The sequence below is a fragment of the Lissotriton helveticus genome, chromosome 12, assembly GCF_964261635.1.
Source record: "Lissotriton helveticus chromosome 12, aLisHel1.1, whole genome shotgun sequence".
Lineage (NCBI taxonomy): Eukaryota > Metazoa > Chordata > Amphibia > Caudata > Salamandridae > Lissotriton > Lissotriton helveticus.
The window spans coordinates 901,414,129-901,436,739 of NC_136073.1; the positions used below are offsets into that span (position 1 = coordinate 901,414,129).

The 22,611-nt window shown below is 46.8% G+C and overlaps 1 protein-coding gene across 1 annotated transcript in view; it reads right to left on the reverse strand.

Annotated features, from left to right (window-relative positions):
* Window positions 1-22,611, reverse strand: part of RNF167 (ring finger protein 167) — a 265,889-nt gene that overhangs the window by 162,777 nt on the left and 80,501 nt on the right. Inside the window, exon 4 of the mRNA XM_078669765.1 lies at window positions 8,140-8,262. Coding sequence (XP_078525891.1) covers window positions 8,140-8,262 — 123 coding nt within the window. The remainder of the gene's footprint in view (window positions 1-8,139; window positions 8,263-22,611) is intronic.

Sequence of the window (22,611 nt, forward strand, 5' to 3'; positions counted from 1 at the left end):
GCCTACCCCAGAACCCAAAGGGACCTTCAGCAACATTCGTGAATGGGACAATTGAAAGGCCCATGCATACATTTTTAGATCTGGTGCCGCTAATCCACCCTTGTCGCGTCGCCGTCTTAATTTTTTCCAGGCGATACGTGGAAGATGGTTATTCCAAATAAAGGATGAAATGTTGGATTGGAATTTAGTTAAGATAGCATGATCAAAATATAAAGGAATAGTGTTAAATAAAAAAGAAATTTTAGGAAGGATGGACATTTTTATGAGATTAACTCTGCCAAGTAATGAAAGGGGCAAATGTGACCATGATTGTAGAAGCTTACGGCACTCTTTAAGAACTGAAGATAGATTTACATGGACAAGTTTATTGATATCCTTGACTATCGTCAAGCCTAGATATCGCAGTGAATTGCCTACTTGCAACTCGGTTACAGCATTCTCATCGTTCCATATAAGCATTTCCGTCTTCGCGGCATTAATCTCATAGCCCGAGATTTGTCCGAATGTGTTAGCTAGTTTCAAAATTGCCGGAAGAGCAGTGGAGACCTCGGATGTTAATATAAGCACGTCATCGGCATATAAAGCTACCTTTCTCATCCAGCCTTGATAGTAAAATGGTTTAATGGCAGTCTCCTCCCTTAGATGTTGAGCAAAGGGCTCAATGTAGAAATCAAAGAGCAAGGGAGAGAGCGGGCACCCCTGCCGGGTGCCCCTAGAGATAGAAAAAGGGCTCGACAGGTCACCATTAATGAGGAGACAGGCAGATGGATTACCATAGACGAGACCTATTGCCGTACGGAACCTCTCCCCCACACCAAACTTAGCCAAGGCCTCCGACAGGTATCCCCAATTAACCCTGTCGAAAGCCTTGGTCGCGTCTAGCGTAAGGGCGGCCAATGGTAGGTTATTTGTTGTTGCGATATCTATGGCTCCAATCAGGTCATAAGTTAGTTCGTAAAGTTGTCTCCCTTTCAAAAACCCCTTTTGATCCGTATGAAGAAAAAAAGGGGCGATAGAGGCCAGTCTAGTTGATAAAACTGTGGTAAAGATTTTATAATCCACATTCAAAATGGAAATTGGCCTGTAAGAGCCACAAGCCTCTTTAGGTTTACCAGGTTTTAAAATGAGGGTAATTGAGGCATTATCCCATGATGACGGAGGGGATACGCCTTCTACAAGGATTTGATTGAACAAAATCGTGAGGAAGGGAACAATTTCCGATTCCAAGATTTTATATAATTCGGTTGGCAAACCATCCGGTCCGGAAGCCTTCCCTTTCTTACCCTTCCTAATGGCTGATCTCACCTCTTCTTCTGTGATGGGCTTATCCAAATATTGTGATTGCTCCAGAGAAAAAGAGGGTAAAGTGATGTTATTCAACCAGCTCTTAATGTCCTCAGATGGAATAACCTTATCTTCCTGATATATCTCTTGGAAGAATTCCCTAAAAGCTGTCCTAATTTCATCATCTGTGGAGAAGATGTTATCTCCTACTTTTATGGATACTATATTGTTCCGGACCTGATCTACTTTGGTTTTCCAAGCCAGTAATCTACCCGCCCCTTCGCTATATTCAAAATGGGCCAGCTTACTGGCTTCCCATCTTTTTTGAACTCTCAGGTTTAAGGTTGATGCAAGGTCTCCTCTTAGAATCAGGAGTTGATTTAAAAGAGAATCACAAGATCTTACAAAAAAACTCGTGCAGCGCAGTTACCCCAGTAAAGTCGTGAAGAACGCTAGAAAAAGGGCACTGAATACACCCAGGAGTGCCCTGCTGGAACACACAAGGAAAGAAAAAAGAGACTGCCTCCCGGTGGTTATGACATTTGACCCCATGGCAACAAAAATTAGGCAGTCTATCAGAAAACACTGGGACTTACTATCCACAAAAGACTTCCGTATGCCACCACCAAGGTTTGCCTTTAAGAGAGCAACTAACCTTAAAGACAAACTAGTCCATACCCGTACCCCGGTACCACACAAAAGAGATCGGTCTACTTTGCCCAAGGGACATTATCCCTGTGGGACATGTTCGGTTTGCCCCCTTACTAAAAAAAGCAACAGTGTGACCTTGAGCACAGGGAAAGTATGGTTTTTTAACCACTTTAGCAACTGCAACACCACGCATGTGGTATATAGACTGCTATGCTGCTGTGGTCTCCAATACTTTGGCCTGACCACGAGAAAAATCAAGGTGCGCATTCAGGAACACCTTAGTACTATCAAGGCGGGCAAACTGACCACAAAGTTGGTACAACATTGCCACAAAGAAAAACACGATTTCACATGGACTGTGTTGGAGGTAATAAAAGGCAATCCACAGAACATGGAAACAGCGTTGCTCAGTAAAGCAGCCAGATGGATATACAGAGAACGCAGTGACAGTGTAGGCCTGAAGGAAATCCTTGAGTGGAACCGAGTGAAATAGACCGCTAAGGGTGAGTTAGCTGTAAACAATTCCAACCCATTTTTTGGTAAGTGCTCCTTGTTGATCAACCGTCAATCTTGAGGGCTGTTGATTCTGCCCAGAAATGTGCCTGGTTTGCTCTGTCATGGATGGACTTGCACGGTAATTGATCACGTTATGGGATAATGAGAGACAGTGGGATACCACCTAGACCCTGCCTCATGAGGTATCCATACCTCTCACCCGATGAGTTCTAGTTATAACATCCAAATCACAGCCAATTGGCTAATACAGTGCCTTGACGTGCCTGGCTGCAACCAAGGTGGTAATTTGCGGTAATTGCTTATATATATATATATCTCCGCCATAAGTCTCAGTTTTTGGCTCAATTGCCTGATGCTGTGCGCTGCGTGCCTAGTGCCAATGCTTGCCGCGGGTGTAACGAGTGCTACATAGGAGACACGTTGATGAGAGAGCGCAACATGTTAGTCTACACACTAAATGCAAAATGAGAATTGTTTCTATTCTAAGGTTGCGCTATTATTTATTGATGGATCCACAGACGACCACCTCGTGAAATCTCTGGCAAAAATATAAAATATAAAATATATCTCCGATATATACACGTATGTTATTCAGTGCTGTGACTGTTTGCAAGTATTTACAGTCCGGCCTTTTGGAGGTAGTTGCTGGTATCAGGGCCATTGAATTTAAGCATTAGGCATTGGATTTTGCCGTTCTAAGATGGCGCCACTGTCCCACACTGGAACGCCTGTATATGCGCAAGCGCTATCTACCATGTGACCGGACTCCGCCGGTAAGCTTAAAAACAAACGCCGTCTTGAGCGCGGTGTTCCTGGGATGAGACACTGTCCTGGTTCCTAATCGTACGGTGAGGAGTGGGGGCTAGTAGGCGGCTGCATTAAGCTGCAATTACAAACGAGCAGTCACTTTAAGTAAAACGCTACTACGCAGCTGGGGCCAACTGTACATAACGACGTGCACGATGTTTTGGGTGTCCTGTGCCCCACGCATTGATAAAGGGAACCCTGGCATTATGATATATGTGGTCGTGGGGTTGAAACGCGCCCTCGCTTATTTGTTAAAACGCGCGAGTAGGGTTGTCACGGCTCTCATGCCCTCAAAACGATAGAAATTGACGCTGATGTGCAATTTCGTTGTATAAGGCTTGGCAGTTCTACAATGTCCTCTTTCATTTCCTATAGATTGCTACTTCAATCGTTTTTAAACGAGTCAAAGTGTGATTCGGTCAGCCGGTATGCGTTGCCCATGCTGGCCTGGGGTAATTATAATTATAAGTGTATAATTATATGCTTTCAACCATTACTCTAATGTGGAAACCTATGAATCTATATTGACTACAGGGCGTGTCTCTGGTTTTTATTTGTGTCTCAATGCAACAGTGTCCAGAAAGGATGTTCTAAAAATTGGTGCAGTGACCGAGTGTTGAATACCCTGATGAATCTGCCGAAACTAGTGGGGCAGTGAAACATGTCGGTATCAGGTACTGGTAGGCGATATTAAGCTACCAAACTCTTTTTTAATTCTTCAGCTCACACTGAAACGAAGAATAAAGTGATTGAGTGGGTGTGGCTGTTGATTTTATGTCACTCTGTCCGTTATGAGTTAATGTTGTGATACTCTTTATGTTGCACCTTTACACGCATTTCAGTTTATGTGTTGTACCTATTTTGTTTTCTTTTCGGATTGGAAGGCAACCGATGATGAGAAAGGGGCATTGAGTTGGTAACATCTGCCAACATCCCCGAGGGTTGTTCGCCCGTGAGGTGCCTTCCTCTCCACCACACATTTTTTCCTCTTAAGGTGTGTACACATGTGGTTAAGTGTGGATAGATGTACTGTCAGTAAAGAAGGCAGACATTTGTTGGACATCACTCTGGATACTGTTTGAATTGAGACCGTAGTAATTAATTTTTTGGAACAATAGAATGAGTGGGGACAATCAGACATTAGAGGAGTGATACCGCACTGCGATAGATAGCAGGGGTCTACCTCGGTATGTAAACAAAAAATACAACCTGAGTGATGTGTACTCATGTCTTTGAAATGTATTAATCGCCCCAGGTATAGGGATCTTGTTGTTTATTGACTGTTTAGAGTGGAGGGCGATCCCTTATATACCTTTCCATATCCCTCTTGGCTCCTTTTTGCTATTGTATGTGGTAATTGCGTGCCAGACAGGTAGGAACTGTTGGAGTCTGCCTCCGACCGGTGTTAGGTGGTCTGGAGGTAGCGTGATAAAGCCACTGTTTTGTGGCAGTGAAGGCTCTGGTGTTATTGCCTCCATGTCCTGTTCCCTTATTATTGTTGCCCCTATAACCTCTTCTGTTTGAGTTTTTGGTGAAGGAACCCTGTGTGTTACTTTAGTATGAGGATGACGTCTGCGAGGTATTTCCTCGTGTAGTTGCTCTGCATGAGGAGCGTCAAAAGGAGCCTCTGTGTTGCTGAAACTGCAATGCCCCCATTGATTTTGCGGTTTCTGTGTCTTTTTTCATTTTGTCTAAAATGGTGTCGACCGCAGAGCCAAATAGAAAGTCCTGATTGACTGGCTGGTTAAGAATGGTGGACTGCACCTCGTTCTTAAAGCCTGAAATGCGCAGCCATGCATGTCTGCGTAGTAAGACGCTAGTGTTAATTGACCTGGCTGTGTTCTGCTGCGTCAAGCGCACATTTGATGGAGGCATTTGTGATGAATTTTCCCTCCTGTATGAGGTCATCAGCTTGTGCTTTAAAAGGCTCAGGTAGGTGTTGCATTAGGCTTTCGAGCTGGTTATAATGTGCCCTGTCGTAACGAGCCAGTAGGGCTTGTGTATTAGCAATCCTCCATGAGTTGGAGGCTTGTGCTGCTACCCTTTTACCTGACGCCTCTAGTATCTTTGATTCCTTATGGGGGGGGAGGTGCTTCCCCCGCTGTTTGGGAGTTGGCTCTTTTACGTGCATTAGCCACTACCAGTGAGTCTAATGGTAACTGCCCTCTAATATAGGTAGGGTCTGCTCTATACTTCTTCTCAATCCTGGGATTGAATACTCGTGCCCTGGCTGTATCTTTAACTATGTCAGGTGCGTGTTTCAACACTCCCTTTAACGTAGGAAGTGTTCTGACACTCTTTTCTGAAGTGGGGAAGGTGTCAAATAAGAAGTCTTCTTCAACAGGGTCATTATGCATGTCTACGTTGTAGTACTGCGCTGCCCTGTCTATGAGTTGGTTGAAGACAACGGTGTCATCAGCAGGTGACGGCCTAGTAGGATAAGAGGGTACATCAGGGATGGGATGGGTGTTATATGGGTCTGTTGGCTCCTCCCATGGTTCCTCTTGTGGTTGAGGATCTTGTGGAAAATCGTATTCTGGCTGTGGATTTTCCCCTGTGTTCCCCTCATTGTCCCCGTGGTGAGAAGGAGAGTAATGAGCAAAAGGTGGAGTAGGCATGATAGGATAGAAAGGGATGAAGGGCCTTGAGGGAGAAGTCCCAAAGTCCTTCTTCTTCAATGGAATATGAGAATGAGTGCCAGTGTCCAGTGGCCTCTTCTTCCTGTGCAGGATTGTGACTTTACCAGTCTCTGGATTAATATAAATTTTTGCCTGGTCGTCTGATGGATCTGGATGGAAGAGTTCTTCCTCTACAGTCCTTGGTTGAGTGTTAGACTTTTTTGGGGTCGGTAACACCTTCTTTTTCGCGACTTTTGGTGTCTTATTGCTTTTCTTCGGCTCGTGCCCTATTTTCGGGTCGACCGGATCTTTCGGTTCGACACGTTTCTTGTGCTCGACAGGCTTTTTTGCTTGACTGTTCTTTTCCGAGTCGATGGTCTTCTTTGGATCGACTGGCGTGTTCGGAGCATTTATTTTCGGGTCGATAGCCTTGTCCAGCCGTGCTACGGGCTTCGGTACGGCACCCTTCTTGTCGGCGACCTTTGCCGGGTCGACGGTTTTCGGTACAGCGGGCTTGTTCGGGTCGGCGACCTTTTTTGGTTCGGCGCCCTTTGGCTGTGTGTCCTTGTTAGGTTCGACTACCCTTCTGGGGTCAATGCTTTTTGGCTGTGCGGCCTTTTTGTGGTCGACAGTCTTCTTTGGCTCGACGTTTTTGGGCTGTATGGCCTTTTTCGGTTCGGCGCCCTTCGGGTCGACGACCTTCTTTGGCTCTGGAACCTTCTTAGGGATGATGGTACTTGGCCCTGGGGTTTCTGAAGGTTTTGGTTTCGATTTCGGAGCCGAGCTGGATGGCGGGGCTGCCGAAACTTTTTTTGGATCTTGGCTAAGGCCTTTTGGCGACGGGGTAATTGGTGTCGGGGGCTGTGTACTCGCGATTTGCCCTGGCGGGATCTCTTCATCAGAGTCCGAGTAGTCCTCGACAGTGACGATCTCTAGGTCCGAATCTGGAGCGTCCGGTAATTCTTGGTCATCATCGAAGATGTTGTCCGGTTCCGGTGCCTGTCGCTGCATCTCTTACCTAGCGGCCCGTCGGATCCGTATGGTTTTCTTCGACCGAAACTGGGCGCAGGCTGGGCAGGTTTCTTCCCTATGGTCTGGGGAAAGGCACTTGTTGCATACTGAGTGTTTGTCAGTATGTGGGAACTTGGAATGGCATTGTGGGCACCTTTTAAACGGGCTTCTTTCCATCAACGGCAGTCTCACGTGGCGTCGAAAAGGCCCAAAGGCCCGCGTCGACAACCGAGTAGAGATGGAAAGCTTGATGGAGTAGAGAGGTACCGAACGAAAACAATACCGTCGAAGTTTTGGAGTAACATCCAAACCCAATCGCGGGAAAAAACTATCTGAGGATGGAGAAGATGCCCATGCGCACTGTAGTCCAAGGGAGGAGTTACCTATCTCATGATACTTCGAAGACTCTTCCAAGACAACATATTGCAATCATCCAGACCAAACACTAGGCGGCGATCTATGCACAGATATGAATTCAGCAGCCCACATGCCTCGAACACCATGAATCTCACCTACTACACAACATCTGTGTCATTTGTGATAATGAAATGTGAACTTACACTAATGTTATAGGTAGACCCTTCCCGCAGTAGAGCACGTGATCTACTAAACAGGATGGGCAGCCCGAGATGCTGGTCATTGATAGTAGCACTAGTTTGCCACTCTTTGTCAGAATTATGCTCTGCGTGAAGAACACAAAATCTAGCTTATAGACCTCCTTAGACTTCGAGGTAATTGTATTACCATCTAGAAGGTAACAGCTCTTTCTGCAACCTGAACATTCCAGATTTTTTCTACTAGATTAAGGGACGAAAAAAACAGGTAGTGAAATTGTCTGATTAGCGAGAGTGATAACCCGCTTATCAAAGAAATGGGGACCAGGGTATCTTTATGATAAAGACCAACACAGAGGTACACATGCATCACAGCTGTGCAATCCTCATACGGAAGGAACGTGCTTCAGTGGATACTCGGAGCGAGGAAATCCATACTTGGCAGAAGCTCCAGGCAAACGCGTGTCCACTCCAAGCCTTTTACATTTAGGGCTGTAAAGTAATGAGGTGTGAGCAACAAGGAATCATGGCAAAGGCAGTGGAAAGAAAACGCCATAGGCAAACAAAAGCAGCCATGTGACAACCCTTAAATCTATCTGCCCTGAAAGTATGAACTGAAGGCAAGAGGGAGATTCAAGTGAGAGCATACCAGGGTTATAACAAATGGAGACAAACGCATTAAGCAAAAGGTTTCTTACCTTCACATCAAAGTTGCAGTCGAACCTGCGGATGAGTGCAACGAACACTGTTGAGTTATTCAGGACCGGAGGGTGGTCAATAGGTGAACAGGCATTTCTAGGGTTTGCATCAACCAAATAACCCTGAAAGACAATACCACAAGTTGAAACTGTATTCTGCATTAAAAGGAACAGATCTCCAGCAAGTGCACAGGCCAATGGAGAAGCAAGACCAGATATCCATTTAACACTTCCTCGCCTATTTGCATACATGCCTCATTCACCCTCACCCTTTACTTTACCATAAACTATTCTCTTTTTGTAGACTGTTAAGGAGTGGATGATAACAGACTACAGGGAATGAGGAAGTTCAAGACATTTACCTACCAAAGTGACGTGTCCAAGGCCATGCTTTAGAATGGACAACAGAAACATCACTTAAGTTTATTACTTTTGGAGAGCAACACTGCCCGCTACAACACAAAATACCACTCTGCAGAAAATGTGCTCTGCCTGGATAGACCCATGGGTCCCTCTCTGGCAGTAGAGCGCATTCCTGCCAACCATAAAAGCCTTACAAGTTTCACATGATACAAATAATCCCTGAAAACGTTAGTATTAACCACCACCCAGAGCAAGATTGTCCCTTATGTAGCTCAAAATGAAAAATAAAACCCACAGCTTGCTTCCGCAACAGGAATTTGTAGTGACTGGCAGTATTAAAAATGTGGGCAAGGATGCAGGATCAATTTTATCTGGTTTTATTTCTGCTCTGAAATACCTGGCAGTACCTTTACTGCTCATTTCAAAATTTTACAGATTGAAAATGTTTGCTTAGCCACTAAATTCATTAAAATATGGATTCCATGGACTGGGTTATTTAATGCCCAGGCGTTATTTGCTCTGCAAATATTTACTCTCCGCAGTAAATCAGTACTTTTGGTGATACTGCATAAATTAGGGCCGTCATTCCCTCCGCTGGGGTACACCAATCGGATTCTTTACCGGAGATCAGGATGTGTACATAGAAGGAAGGGGAGACAGACAAACATCACGACTCTGCTATTAATATCTTATTCAGGAGATGCCCAAGTTAATAGCAGAGATGAGCATCAGGGAAAGAGTGAGCTTTGGTGCAGGAGGAACCGGGTGCACTCTACAGAGTTCTGTAGCAACGCGTCTCCATCAGGAGCACTCGGACACTAACTTACTTCTGATCGATTATGAATAGCTGTCGTCACCTTCAAAGTCGATCAAAGTCTCGGCTGCCAGCGACCATTTTACATGATGTTTCATCAAACTCCAGGAAACGCGAGAGAGAATGTCGTACTCATTCATGCTACTAGTCCTTTTCATGGTTTAAATCGGATTGACTGTTCAGTTTACACATAGACCCACCTACAACCACTGGTTGTGGAGGAGCAGCGAAGTCTTGTCAAGATTTTATTTAACAAATATCCTTAAACATCAACTATCCTAACCTGCCCACCCTCCTTTCCTTACCCCTCCTGAGTCTTTAAAAGTAAATCATCCTGCAGCATGGGGCACCTCAGAAGTTGGGGCTTGGATCCCTCTCAGAGGTCCTCTCTGTCCTTTTCTTTATGAGGTATTAAGAGGTAACAGCCATCTTGTGGAATCTAGTAACAATTATCAGGGAACCTCATCAGAGTACTAGGACAAAGATCTCCAAATATTTAAGTGAGAGGAAAAGGGGGCATGTAAAACCAAGAAACGATGGTGGATCATCATCCCAAAATGGCGCCAGACAACTCAAAATAATGGCACTTCCGTCAAATAAACGGGGGAAATATGCGGAAAAGGAAGATACATAGCTTTGGGCACAGTCATGTGAATTTGTGGACATCAAAGTACAATGTCGGTTTTCCCCATTTTCTCCTTAAAAACTGGGGTAAATTCACGGATTACGAGCAAAGGACTAATGTCAATAACCAACAGCCACTGGAAATAAATGCTATATACATATTGCAATACAATACAATCTGTACCGCTCATGAATAGAAACCAGAACTGAGGGAAAAATACAGAACTGCATCTTCAGCCTGGACCCCGGGCATCATCCATCTCCCATTAGTCAAGCAAGATGGAGAGGATGTTTGCACACTTCATCCAAGAAAATCATTTATTTTAACCCACACACATGTGAAGTTGCAAAGACGATGCCTACCACTGTTTTGAAAAGTTACAGCTCACTGCCGATACGACATACGGAATGGCTCTACATGTGGTCACAGTGGGAACCTGCATACAATTGAAAATTTCACACAAATCCACCAAACTGATGCAGAAAAATGCACAGAACCACGTGACAGACTTCATCAAGATATCCAGGGAGATCCCTTTGGTTCACTGCTCAATGCTCTTCACTGGTAGTGATGAGAGGACCCAGTGTAGACATTCTGCCTCATCCAACCAGGTCTCAACAGCTTGTCAGATTCATTTTTCACCTTTCAAAAAGAACTCCATGCTTGAACACACTGGGTACAAAGGTTACCAGAAGTAGGACCACAAAAACTAGGCAAGGAAGGGAGCCTTTCCTCTTTTAGAGTCAATCTGAGGAAATCCAGCCCTCCAAATACACACATGAAAGCCATCTCCATTCAAAACTTTCTACATTCAAGGCTTTTCCAGTACTATTTCTACTCCTTGGCTTTCAACTATGCTCCGTCCACAGGCACCAGGACCTTCAGTTCTGCTAACATAGCCAAATGTGGGCACTTCAATAAAAATTACAATGTAGAATATCAAAAACAAGAAAAGGTAGATACCCTCTTTAGTAGCCCAGGCCCTAGGTCCCAGAGGTACCATTCATTAGGGCCTTAAAGAGAGCTTACTAGGGCCTTAAAGGGAGTGCTAAAGGTATTGCCAATTGGGGGAAGCAATTGTACAGTGTTTGGGAAAGGGATCTACTAAAGCAACACAGTGCACGTCCAGTTGAATCACATCATTCACCAGGCAAAAGGTGGGGGTGACCATGTCAAAAGGGGGCATTTTCCTACAGTCATCATCATCATCATCATGCAACTCCGCGTCATTTGACTACTCTGAAGAAGACGTCACAAGAGCGGACTGATGGATCACATCAGTCACGGTGGTTAAGCTATCCACAAACAGCGGTCTCTTTTCACAGGTGTCTTAAACAGTAACCATGCCCTTTAAAACGCATGTTTTACCATTGCTTCTCCATAGCACGTATGTTCCACAGCTTGACCCACGACAAAAGGAACAACAGAGCAAACTACAGCCACCACAAATGTGTAAAAGTCAGCTGGTGGCCTGCAGCAGGTGGATTTAATCCGCCCTTTGGGGTTGAGAGGATAAAAACAGTTCCCCTGGGTCCCCGAACAGCAAGAAGAATGGCAGAGGAGGCGTATCCCACTGATCGCAATAAAGTTGGATAAGATTTCTTTCCAGTAAGACGGACTATGTGAGCAAGTCAAGCACATAGGAGTCAGAGTACCGGACTCACTATAGCCGTCTCTCAGCCTCCAAACATTACTTTCAGCTGGGATGGAGCGAAGTCCTGCCTTGTCTTTATTTTGTAGGCCTGGTCCTTATGCTCTGCGCGTATGGATGACTTGGAGGCTAGAGGCCAAACCTTGGTCCTAGTTTCATCTGTAATTTCGAAGTTCAGATTCGACTACCAACTGAGTAAGTAACTATGTAGCGGATGGATTATAGTGAAACGATGACAAATGCACGAGACTCCCTTTGTCTCGGTCTACTGTAAAACACGGATTCTATCGGGGTCAGCTCCCTTCCTTCTGACTCTCTGAGTCTCATATTTGCGGAGTGTAATTGGCGAGTTAAATAGTAGTCGTCGTCCTGGGTAAGGACATGTAGTTTAACACAAGCCTTTCTGCTCAGCAACTCACTACCTCCATCCTTATCACCCCCGAAGAAACATGGGTTATGTGACTTACTCCTGCCGAAACCTGCGTCAACAAAACCCGGCACAAAACGAATAGTTTCTTACCTGTCGGTGTAGTTTTGCAGCTTGAAGATCTTTCTGGATTCACTATGCTGTGCATATTCCGCAATCTGGTGGTTGGGTCCGGAATCGTAGTCTTTTTTCTCTTTTTTTTTTGTCGTAGCCCAGGTGCGTGTCGACGTCCCACCATTTGGTGTGCCTTCGGTGACGTCAGCGTGCTTCCGACGGAAGCTACCACCCTTGGGCGCCATCTTCGGATTCTTTTTTTCTGTCTCTTTTTTCTTTTCTGTGTTTGTAGTGAATCCATGGCTCTGTTTGTTAATCGTTGTTTAAACGTAATTCTTTTCACGTATCTTGTAAGTTTCAACTTGCTGTCTTTGCTATGTGTTTCCACCTTCTTTTCCAGCCTCATCTTTCTGGCGGAGGCGGGTGGGTTCGCTAGTGAATCCAGAAAGATCTTCAAGCTGCAAAACTACACCGACAGGTAAGAAACTATTCGTTTTGCAGCGTGAATCTTTCTGGATTCACTATGCTGTGCATAGATTTTGTAGCGGTTTTCGTTACTTTTGTGGCGGTTGGGTGGAAGATGAGCGTTGGTTGTTGAATATATGTTGAAGCACTCTTTGCCCTACTTGTGCTTCCTTGTTCATTTGTACATCCACGCAATAGTGCCTAGTGAACGTGTGCACTGAAGCCCATGTTGCCGCCAGGCATATGTCCTGAATTGGTGTGTTGGCCAGAAAAGCAATTGTTGCTCCTTTCTTCCTGCTGGAGTGGGCCTGTGCCCCTCCTGTTAGCTCCTGGCCCGCTGGTTTGTGGCAGAATTGTATTGTCTGTGCGATCCATCGCGCTATGGTGTTTTTAGTCCCTGGTTTACCCATGTAACTGTTTGCGAAGGATACGAAGAACTGTTTTGTTTTCCTGTGTCCTTTCGTCCTTTCAATGTAGTGCATCACAGCCCTTCTTGCGTCTAGAGTGTGGAGCGACCTCTCAGCGCTTGTAGTGGGGTTTTGGAAGAAGCTAGGAATCTGAATACTCTGATTCATGTGGAACCTTGACACCACCTTTGGCATGAAGTGTGGGTCTGTTCTCATCACGACCCTGTCACTGTGTATCTGGATGTAGGGCAGTGCTCGACAAATCTAAAAAATCTTACTTGACCTGCAGGTCGAGTGAGTAGAATGTTCTACTCGACCTAACATCAATGCACTCGACCCACAAATTGGTTGCATACGAATTTTCTTCAAAACATTTGCAGCGCCAACAACCCAAGAAAACGTTGCCAAACCAAATTGTAAACAGCAAATTCATTCGGATAAAGAGGCATGCTTTAAGACCTGTGTCCATTTAGTGGGCCAGGTGTTGGAGCATTGATAGACAGTTCTTTAAGTGGAAATAAATAAGTGCAGGTACTCACCACCACTAAACTGTGCACTAGCGGTGGAGCCAGGGGCTGGTCTAGGGGCGGGCGAGAAGGCAAGCTTAGCATTTAAGGAATCTTCGTTCTCATTCTTTGTAGTTTTATTAGATAAAAAATTTCTGTCCACACTCAAATGCTTTCCCCTTGTCACTGTACTTTATCTCTCAGGTCTGCATTTTGCATTTCCCTTTTGATATTTTACCGCTCTTCATATTTCTCTCCAACTCTTCATTTTCCCTCACATCTCTCATCTCTCACTGCTTTCTGTTTCTCCTTGCCTCTCTCCTCGCTTCACTCTTTTTCCCATGCCTCCAAATTTGTTTTGTCCTTTTCTTCTCTTTTCTCTAGTCTATTTCCCCATCTTCCTTAACCCTTTTACTTTTTCCATTCTCCTCATTCTCTAGTTTTCTTTTACCCATTTTCCACCCTGTTTCACTTCCACACACAATCTATTTTCACCACTTTCTCGTTTTCCTTTCTTTTCTTCCTGTCGATAGTTTGCTACTTCTCTTGAATCATACATCTGCAGGATCTTTCCCTAGCCTCCCAAAAAGCATAAACAGCTTTGTAATACTGGCAGGTTAACAGGCTGTTGTGACGACAACTTGAGTTCTGCTTACACTGCACTCTAATAACGGTGTGTGCTTTAGGCGCAGCAGAATAAACTAGTGCAGGACTGTAATGCAGACCCAGGCTCCATAACCTTAATAAAAGAATTAAATGAACAAAGGGAGACCAGATGATGCAGTAGCCTGGGAACCCTTAACCTGAGATGGGCCCACCTTGCTCACCCTCGCATCCCCCTCCCTCTCTTCCTTTGCAGGTTACACGATCAGCCATCAGCACCTTGGCTTGATCAGCTACTGTACAATTAAGTGAAAGAACACTATTTACAGTGATTTACCGAGAAGGACCATACTCAGAAGGGCCTGAGGAACTGGGAAGTACTTCATGGTGTAGATGATTGCCGGAAATGTGCTAGCTGCGGCACCCGTTCTTAGAATGCTACCCCATGACACAGGAATCAAGTTATTCAGCCTACATGAAAGGCGAAGGCTGACGGTGCGGTGTCAAGCTTGTTGCTCCGACTATTGAAGCTCTAGTACAGCCTGTGTGACACAGTTAGTTGGGCCTGTCAGTAAGAAATACAACACACACACACACACACACACACTGTTGAGTCAATAAATGGACGTGTATTTCTTTTTCCTGGGCAGCTACGTTTATTTACTGGCTGCAGAAAATAAATTCAAGTTGCTTGACATTTTTGGTACCAATTATTTAATAGCAAGGTGAGCGGAGCCATCTGAGAGGAGAGAGATGGACTTAAGCGTCATGCTTTACTGGTGTCTGTAGAGCTGCACAAGCGCTCAGAATGGTGCACGTAAATGCTTCACTATCTCAGCCTCACATGCATAACAATGAGCAGTAGCTGCGCCGAAGAGAGAATTTGGCACCAGCTGCGTAGACATAATGCGCAGCTCGCAGCTAACAGTCAGTGAGAGTAAATAAAAAACTGTAGCATTTCAAAGATGTTTGTGTAGGAAAATCGTATTAGTACACTCGAGGCCAGAGGTAGGAATAGTCCGCCTTGTAATGCTAGAGGGGCGGCTGCGAAATTGCACACTGAAACAACAAAGCTCAGCTTACAACAAAAAAAACATTGGAAGTTCATTTGAAAAAAAAGACGGGCATGACATTCAGCTTGTTTTCAAACATAGAGGCTCAGAGAAAATCCACTGTAAATGCGTGTAGGTGCGGTAGGCCCCACCGCCTCGCCCCACCCCACAGAGCTTTCCTGCACGGCCCACGAATTCCCACCCCAGCACTACAATCGGAGCAAGAACCCCTGAACCTGTGGCTGGCGGACTGACCCCATCCAAGCGCACCTACCGTCTAGGGCCCCTCCTCTGAGAGACTGAGCTGTCTGACAGGCTGTGGCTTACTTCAGAGCCCGGGCAGAGCTTCACTTACAGGTCCTCTCTGGATGACAACACCCGGGGTGCAGGAGGAAAACTTCGCCATTGCTCAGCCACCAGTGCTTGTCCTAGTTTACTGCCAGTTCACTGCCGTCCACAAATCTTTTCCTGTGGTTGAATGTGCAGGCCGGGGCTTGGAAAGGCAGCTTACACGCTTCTCTGGCAGTATATCTTGCCGAGGCTAACTATTCAGCCAATGAGAAGCGTGTAGACTTGCGTAGCATACACGTATCCGGAGAGCACAAATTATCTTCTATCACACGATTGGCTGATTGCAACACGGGCTCGGCCTGATGAGGCCTAGTTGCAATCAGCTAATCAACACCTGTGGTTTTCCCGCATTTTCACGTAATCATTTCAGCATGCTGCCCCCTATAGCCTTCTCCTTGCACTGCAGTAGCTGCATGAAAACTCTGGTTGGGACGGCGGCAGATCTCACTCGCCAGGCCGGTCAAGTAGGCCTAAAAACTGACTCGCCCTTGAAGAAATTGACTCGCATTTGCGAGCGGGCGAGTACATTTTTCGAGCCCTTCCTGCATTGTGAGTGCCTGCAGTTCGCTCACCCTTCGTAGCGAGGTGATTGCTACCAGAAAGGCCGTTTTCATTGTTAGCATTTGAAGTGATGCTTTGTGGATGGGTACGAAAGGTGCTTTCATGAGCTCCGTTAGTACCACATTTAGGTTCCAGGCCGGTGGCGGCAGTCTCTTTGGTGGCGCTATTCTTTTAGCCCTTCCAGGATTCTTTTTACGACTTCGGATGTAAAGAAGCTTCTCCCTGTTTCTCCTCTTGTGTATGCCACAATCGCTGCCAGGTGCACCCTCAGCGAGGATGAGCTTAGCTTAGCTTTAATTAGGTGCGTGAGGTACCTTAGCACCGTAGATTCCCTGGTCAGTTTTCTATGGAGTTTTTTCTTGCAACACCATTGAGTGAATCTTTTCCATTTTTCCCCATAGCACTTGCGTGTGCTGGGTCTTCTTGCCTCTCGCAGCACCCGCAGGGTGCTCTATGGTAGTTTTAGATGTGCGAACTCTAAGTCCTCAGGAGCCAGGCTGAGAGGTTGAGGCTCTCCGGCTCTGGGTGTAGAACTTCTCCGTTTTCCATGGAGTGTAGGTCTCTTCTTTTTGAGAACCTGTGGGGGGTGGGGGGTCCTGCGCCATCTCCATTATCTGAGAGTACCACGTCTGCCTGGCCCATTGTGGTACCACCAGGATGAGCGTCATGTTGCTCGTCATGCATTTGTTGAGAACCCTGGGGATCAGTGGTATCGAGGGGAAAAGCGTAGGCAAATGTTTTTGACCAGCTTATCCATAGGGCATTCCCCTGTGATAGTGCCTCTGGTTGCCTGGATGCAAAGTATTGGCATTTTGCATTCCGGCGTGTTGCAAACAGGTCAATTATTGGTGTGCCCCACCTCCTGAATAGTCTCTCTGTTTCCTGAATATTGAGTTCCCACTCATGGGACGCTGAAGTCTGCCTGCTGAGCCAATCCGCTTCTACATTGTCCTTCCCTGGCAGGTGTATGGCTAGCAGGTCTATTTTTTGTGGTATAGCCCATCTCCATATTTCCTGTGCCAAGCTTGACAGAGGGAATGATTGAGTTCCCCCCTGTTTGTTTATGTAAAACATCGTTGTGGTGCTGTCTGTTTGTATTAGCACCTTCTGGTTGTACAGGTGTTTCTGAAAGGCCTTGAGGGCTAGCAACACTGTTTTCAATTCCAGGTAATTGATGTGTCAGACTGCATCTGTAGGGCTCCACAGACCCCTCACTTTGAGCCTGTTCATGTGTGCGCCCCATCCCTTCTGGGATGCGTCTGTGGTGATGGTCACTGTTGGGTCCGGTGGTGTTAGAGGTTTCCCTACTGTTATTCTTTCCTTGGTCCACCACCTTATTTCTTCCTGCACCCTGTGCGTTACAACCACTAGATCCTCCCAACTTCCTGTAGCTTGTGACCATTGCTGTTGCAGCCACTCTTGGAGTGGTCTCATTTGTAGGCGTTCATTGGGGACCAGGTGTATGCATGACGCCATCATCCCCAAGATCTTGCTCACAGTCCTCACTGTCAGAGATCGCCCCTTCTGGTAGTGGCGTTTCTCCCTCAGTAGGCTGAGCGTTCTCTTTTCGCTCGGTAAGACTCTGCATTGTATGGTGTCGATTTGGGCTCCCAGGAAGATCTTTACTTGCTCTGGTTCCATCGAGCATTTTCCCCAGTGTATGGAGAAACCCAGGTTTGCTAGCGTTCTTGTGACCTGTTCTGCATGATCTTTGCATTTCCTGTAAGAGCTTGCCTTTACGAGCCAGTCGTCGCGGTAGGGGTACACGTGTATCCCCTTTCTTCTTAGGTGTGCGGCCACTGCCGCGAGGCATTTGGTGAACACCCTTGGTGCGGACTTTAGGCCGAAAGCCAGGGTCGTGAATTGGTAGTGATCCTTGTTTACTGTGAACCTTAGCATGCGCTTGTGCTGCCTGTACATGGGGATGTGCAGGTACGCATCTTTGAGGTCTAGGGTGGATAAGAAGTCCCCGGCCTTTATCTGCGGGACGACCTCTTGTAGGGACGTCATCTTGAATTTTTGAGTCTTTACGTATTTGTTTAGGAACCGTAGGTCCAGGATGGGTCTTAGACTTTCGTCCACTTTTGGCACCAGGAATTAGTTTGAGTACACTCCCTTGTTCCGTTCTTTGAATGGGACCCGTTCGATGGCCGCTTTGAGGAGGAGTTCTTGAGCTTTCTCTTGGACTAATCGCAGCTCTCTTCCCGAGTCCTCTCTTTTCTTTGGCTTTCTGTTTGGTGGTCTCTTTTCCAACTCTATGCAGTATCCGAACTGCATGATGTTGAGTATCCACTTGTCTGTTGTTATTTTTCTCCACTCCTGGAGAAAAAATCTCAATCTTCCTCCTACTGGCGTCACATGTTCCTTTGTGTCTTGTCAGTGTAGCCCTCTCCTCTTTGTTTTCCCGTGCTCCTCCCCCGGAGGGTTCGAGTGGGAGAGCACCTTTTTCCGTGTGAAGTCACTTAGAGGGGGGTTGTTCACCGCCTCTCCTTCTCTGGCCCCATCCATTTCCTCTTGATCGAAAGGACTGGCCCCTGCTCTGGTAGTTCCAGTTTTGCCTCTGCTGGCCCTGGTGACTTTGGTTGTCACTCGGTTGTCCCTGGTGGAATGCCTGGTGTGATTGCCCTTGCTGGCTTCCACCCCTGCCGTTCGGCCTCCGTGTAGGAGTGCCCCTTCTCATTCCCCTGAATTGCAGGGCCCCCATGGACCTAGCCGTCTCGTTGTCCTTCTTCAGTTGGGTGAGCTTCTCATCAACTGGGGCTCCGAACAGTGTTTCACCGTTGAAGGGTGTGTTCAGGATGTTGTTCTGAACCTCAGCCTTGAAACCTGAGATCCTGAGCCAGGCTTGCTTTCTCTCTGTGATGCCTATAGCCATCAGTCTGCTGGATGTTTCTGCCCCATCCAAGGCTGTCTTCAGGCACGAGTTAGCGATGCTTTTCCCCTCTTCCACAAGGTGTGATGCCCTCTCACGGTATTTTTCCGGGAGGTGCTTGAGCAATTGGCCCATCTCATCCCAATGCTGGTATTGATGTCTATTCAGGAGGGCGTTGGAGTTCGCCATCCGCCAGTGCGTTGCGGCGTTCCTCTCTATTTTCCTGCCAGTTAGATCCATCCTCCTGCTTTCCTTGTCAGGTGGAGGTCCAGATGTTTTTGGGACGTTTGCCCTTTTTCTGGCTGTTGCAGTGATTATTGAATCTGCTGTGACGGATCCCTTGATGTAAGCTGGGTCCTGGGAGGAGAATTTGTATTTCTTCTCGGTCCTCGGCGTTACAGATCTGCATGTAGCCGGGTCCTTGAAGGCCTCCTTCCCCTGGTCTGTGATACTCTTTAGCATGGGCAGGAACTGGCTTCTTGTCTGTGTGGGGAGCAATGTTTCCAGCAGGAAATCTGCTTTTGGCTTCTCCTCTTCCAGCTTAACTCCATAAGCTGCTGCCGCCTTCCTGACCACCTCATTGTATGCCTCAATGTCATCCGGTGGCGAAGGCCTCGAGGGGTATGTCTCCACAGCCTTCTACGGGTTTTCGGCCTCGATGTCCTGCCATTCCTGGTCTTGGGCCGTCGAGGAACCTGAGCCGTAGCTGGACTGCTGCTCCCCGTAATCCCCTTCTGTGTAGTAGAGATCTTCTTCCTCTTTGTGCTCCGAGGGGTCCGGAGTTTTCGGCGTCTCTTCGACGTCGAACTCCTCGTGCTCCTGTACCTCAGCGACGGCCAGTGCCGGCTTCGAGGGGATCCTGTAACTTCTCATCTTTTCATCAAAGTCCTTCTTTCTCTGAAGGATGTGCCCCATTTCGGCCTCGAGCCTTCTTTTCTTTCTCTGCATCTCTGCGGCCTGCTCGTCGTCAAGCGTTTCGGCTGCTCTTTTCGGCGGCGGCGTTGGCGTTGAAACTTTCTTCGGCTCCTTTTCCTTCGAAGTCGAAGACCCTCTTTCGGGGGCTTGCTTCGATGACCTTTGCTTTTCGCTGGTCTTCAGCCTCCGGGAGTCCTTCTCGAAGGATCCGCTGGGCTCTTTTTCGGAGGATGCAGCTTCGGTCGTCAAAGTTTTCGGCGCCGGTGCTCCTTTCTGGGCTCTGACTTTCGAGAGTCTGTCTCTGGCTTTCTAGACCCTGTGGGGGTTTTTGGGGTCGTAGACTCTCCTACCTTGTCAGGCGTTTTCTTATCGGTCTCTGCGACCGTGAAGTCATCTGGACCTTCGGCGATGTTGTCCTCGTCGTCGGTGGAGAGGCCCAGTTCGTAAAGCGTCGGGCCTGGCCCTTGCCCTGCATCGTGTGGTGAGCTGTCCTCTGTCTCACTCGGAGGGTCTTCGGCTTGAAGACGGAGCAGGCGTTGCAGTCTCTGCTCTCGTGGTCGATTGGCAGGCAGAGGTTGCAGACCGGGTGCTGGTCCTTCTGCGCGAACTTGTGGTGGCAGTTTTTGCAGAATTTAAAGGGTGTCTTGTACATCCCTGCGCTCAGGGGGCCCCCTGTGTGTGCATTCCTCCAAGGACGTCGAAGATCTCGAAGTTCTTTCCTTTCTTCGTCGTCTCTTCTCTGATGGTCCTCTTCTCCCGATCTTCTCAGGTCTTTACCGTCGAAGAGTTGCTGTATTTCCTCCTCCAAAACTTCTGGAGCTTCACGCGACGATCCAGACCCAACGGCGGAAAAAAGAATCTGAAGATGGCGCCCAAGGGTGGTAGCTTCTGCCGGAAGCACACCGACGTCACCGAAGGCACACCAAATGGTGGGACGTCGACGCCCACCTGGGCTACGACAAAAAAAATAATAATAAAGAGAGGAAAAAAAGACTACGATTCCGGACCCAACCACCAGATTGCGGAATATGCACAGCATAGTGAATCCAGAAAGATTCACGCTGCAAAACCAGAATTATGGATTAATGACGACCATGAGGAAGAGAATATTGTTGTGAATCCAGTATTCTGACAGGACTGACGATGATGACAGAAGTTCAAGGCTTGTTGGTTTGTGTTTAGGGGAAGCCACAGGAGGTAATGCAATTGCTCTAGAGTTACCCTATGTTTGGCGTGCAGACACAAGTTCCAAGTCAGTGCTGAATGTAATTAAGCAGCCTACATAGTATTCGAAATTCTAAACCTCTTTGTGCTGTGCATGTGAACAATGTGGTTTAAATACTCATTTGGGCCTGATTCACAAACTACATTTGGTAAAATGTAAAAGTAGCGCTCCAGCAGTACTACCCATTACAAATCACAACTCGCAAACCTTCGACTGGAGATCTCCGCCTCTACTATCTTTTGTATGTAGAGATCTCTGCCACAGTGGCAGGGGTCTCCACACATACAAGTATACCAACAACTCAGCATGGAATGTGGGAGGGAGCAGAGGGAGAGGCAGGAAAATAAGGAGAATTACTCAAAAATGGGTGCAGTTTACGGAATTTGAAGGAGGCGTTGGGGAGAGGCATGCTGATATAAACCACACACCCACAAAAACCCAATACCACTACATTTCACAGAATTCATTTCTAAATTTACTAAAGCCCGAAAACTGACTTATTCCAAGCCTGGGTTGGAATACATTGAAGTTTTTTTTGACAATTGACACACACAGCCAGCAGCCACACACTTCCAAGGAATTAGTGAAGGAAGGAAATTAAAAAACACCCCATAGAATTAGAGTTAAATTAATCAAATTATTTGGAGCTTGTATTTTGTATACACCCCCCTGCACCCCGTGTTACTGTCCCATCCTGCTCTGCTTTCCCCTTCTATCCCAACCCCCACCCCAGATTTACTGTTTTTCTTCCCCCCATCAGCCCCTCTGTTGCTCCCTCCCCCTCACGAGCATTTACTTTCATTTCTGGAGGGCCAGGTACCCTGCTACAATAAGAAGTAAATGGATAAATAAAAAATCTTTACAAAGTTAATATATATTTTTTTTACCAATCTAAGTGGCATCCATCTTTAACAGATGGGTCAATAAAAAACATCACCCGTGTCCTTCAGCTGGCACGCACAAGCATGGCGATGCACGAATGTGCCCATAGGATAACACGACAAGCAACCGCGACCCAATCAGCGCACGTTCAGTTTTCTTTTAGTTTTTTTGTCGATGCTGCACAGCATAGGCAAACAGCATTGGCAATGTCAATTGCCAAAAGGGCAAGATCTATTGCTTTTGCCAATACTTGTTTTTATTTGAAGTTAGAGTCTAGAACAAGGACTGAATGACTCCGGCCCCATTCATCGTGCGGTGATGCTCAAAGAAAAGCAGTTATAAGTCCAACAAAAAAAAAACCAAGACGCAAGACGTGATGCTTTGCATTCCGCTGAACCAGATGCAAGACGCTCTGCTCCTAGTGATGCTTTGCATTCCGCTGAACCAGATGCAAGACGCTCTGCTCCTAGTGATGCTTTGCATTCCGCTCACCAGACACAAGACGCTCCGCCCCTAGTGATGCTTTACATTCCACTGAACCAGACACAAGACGCTCTGCTCCTAGTGATGCTTGGCATTCCACTGAGCCAGACGTAAGACGCTCTGCTCCTAGTGATGCTTTACATTCCACTGAACCAGACACAAGACGCTCTGCTCCTAGTGATGCTTTGCATTCCACTGAGCCAGACACAAGACGCT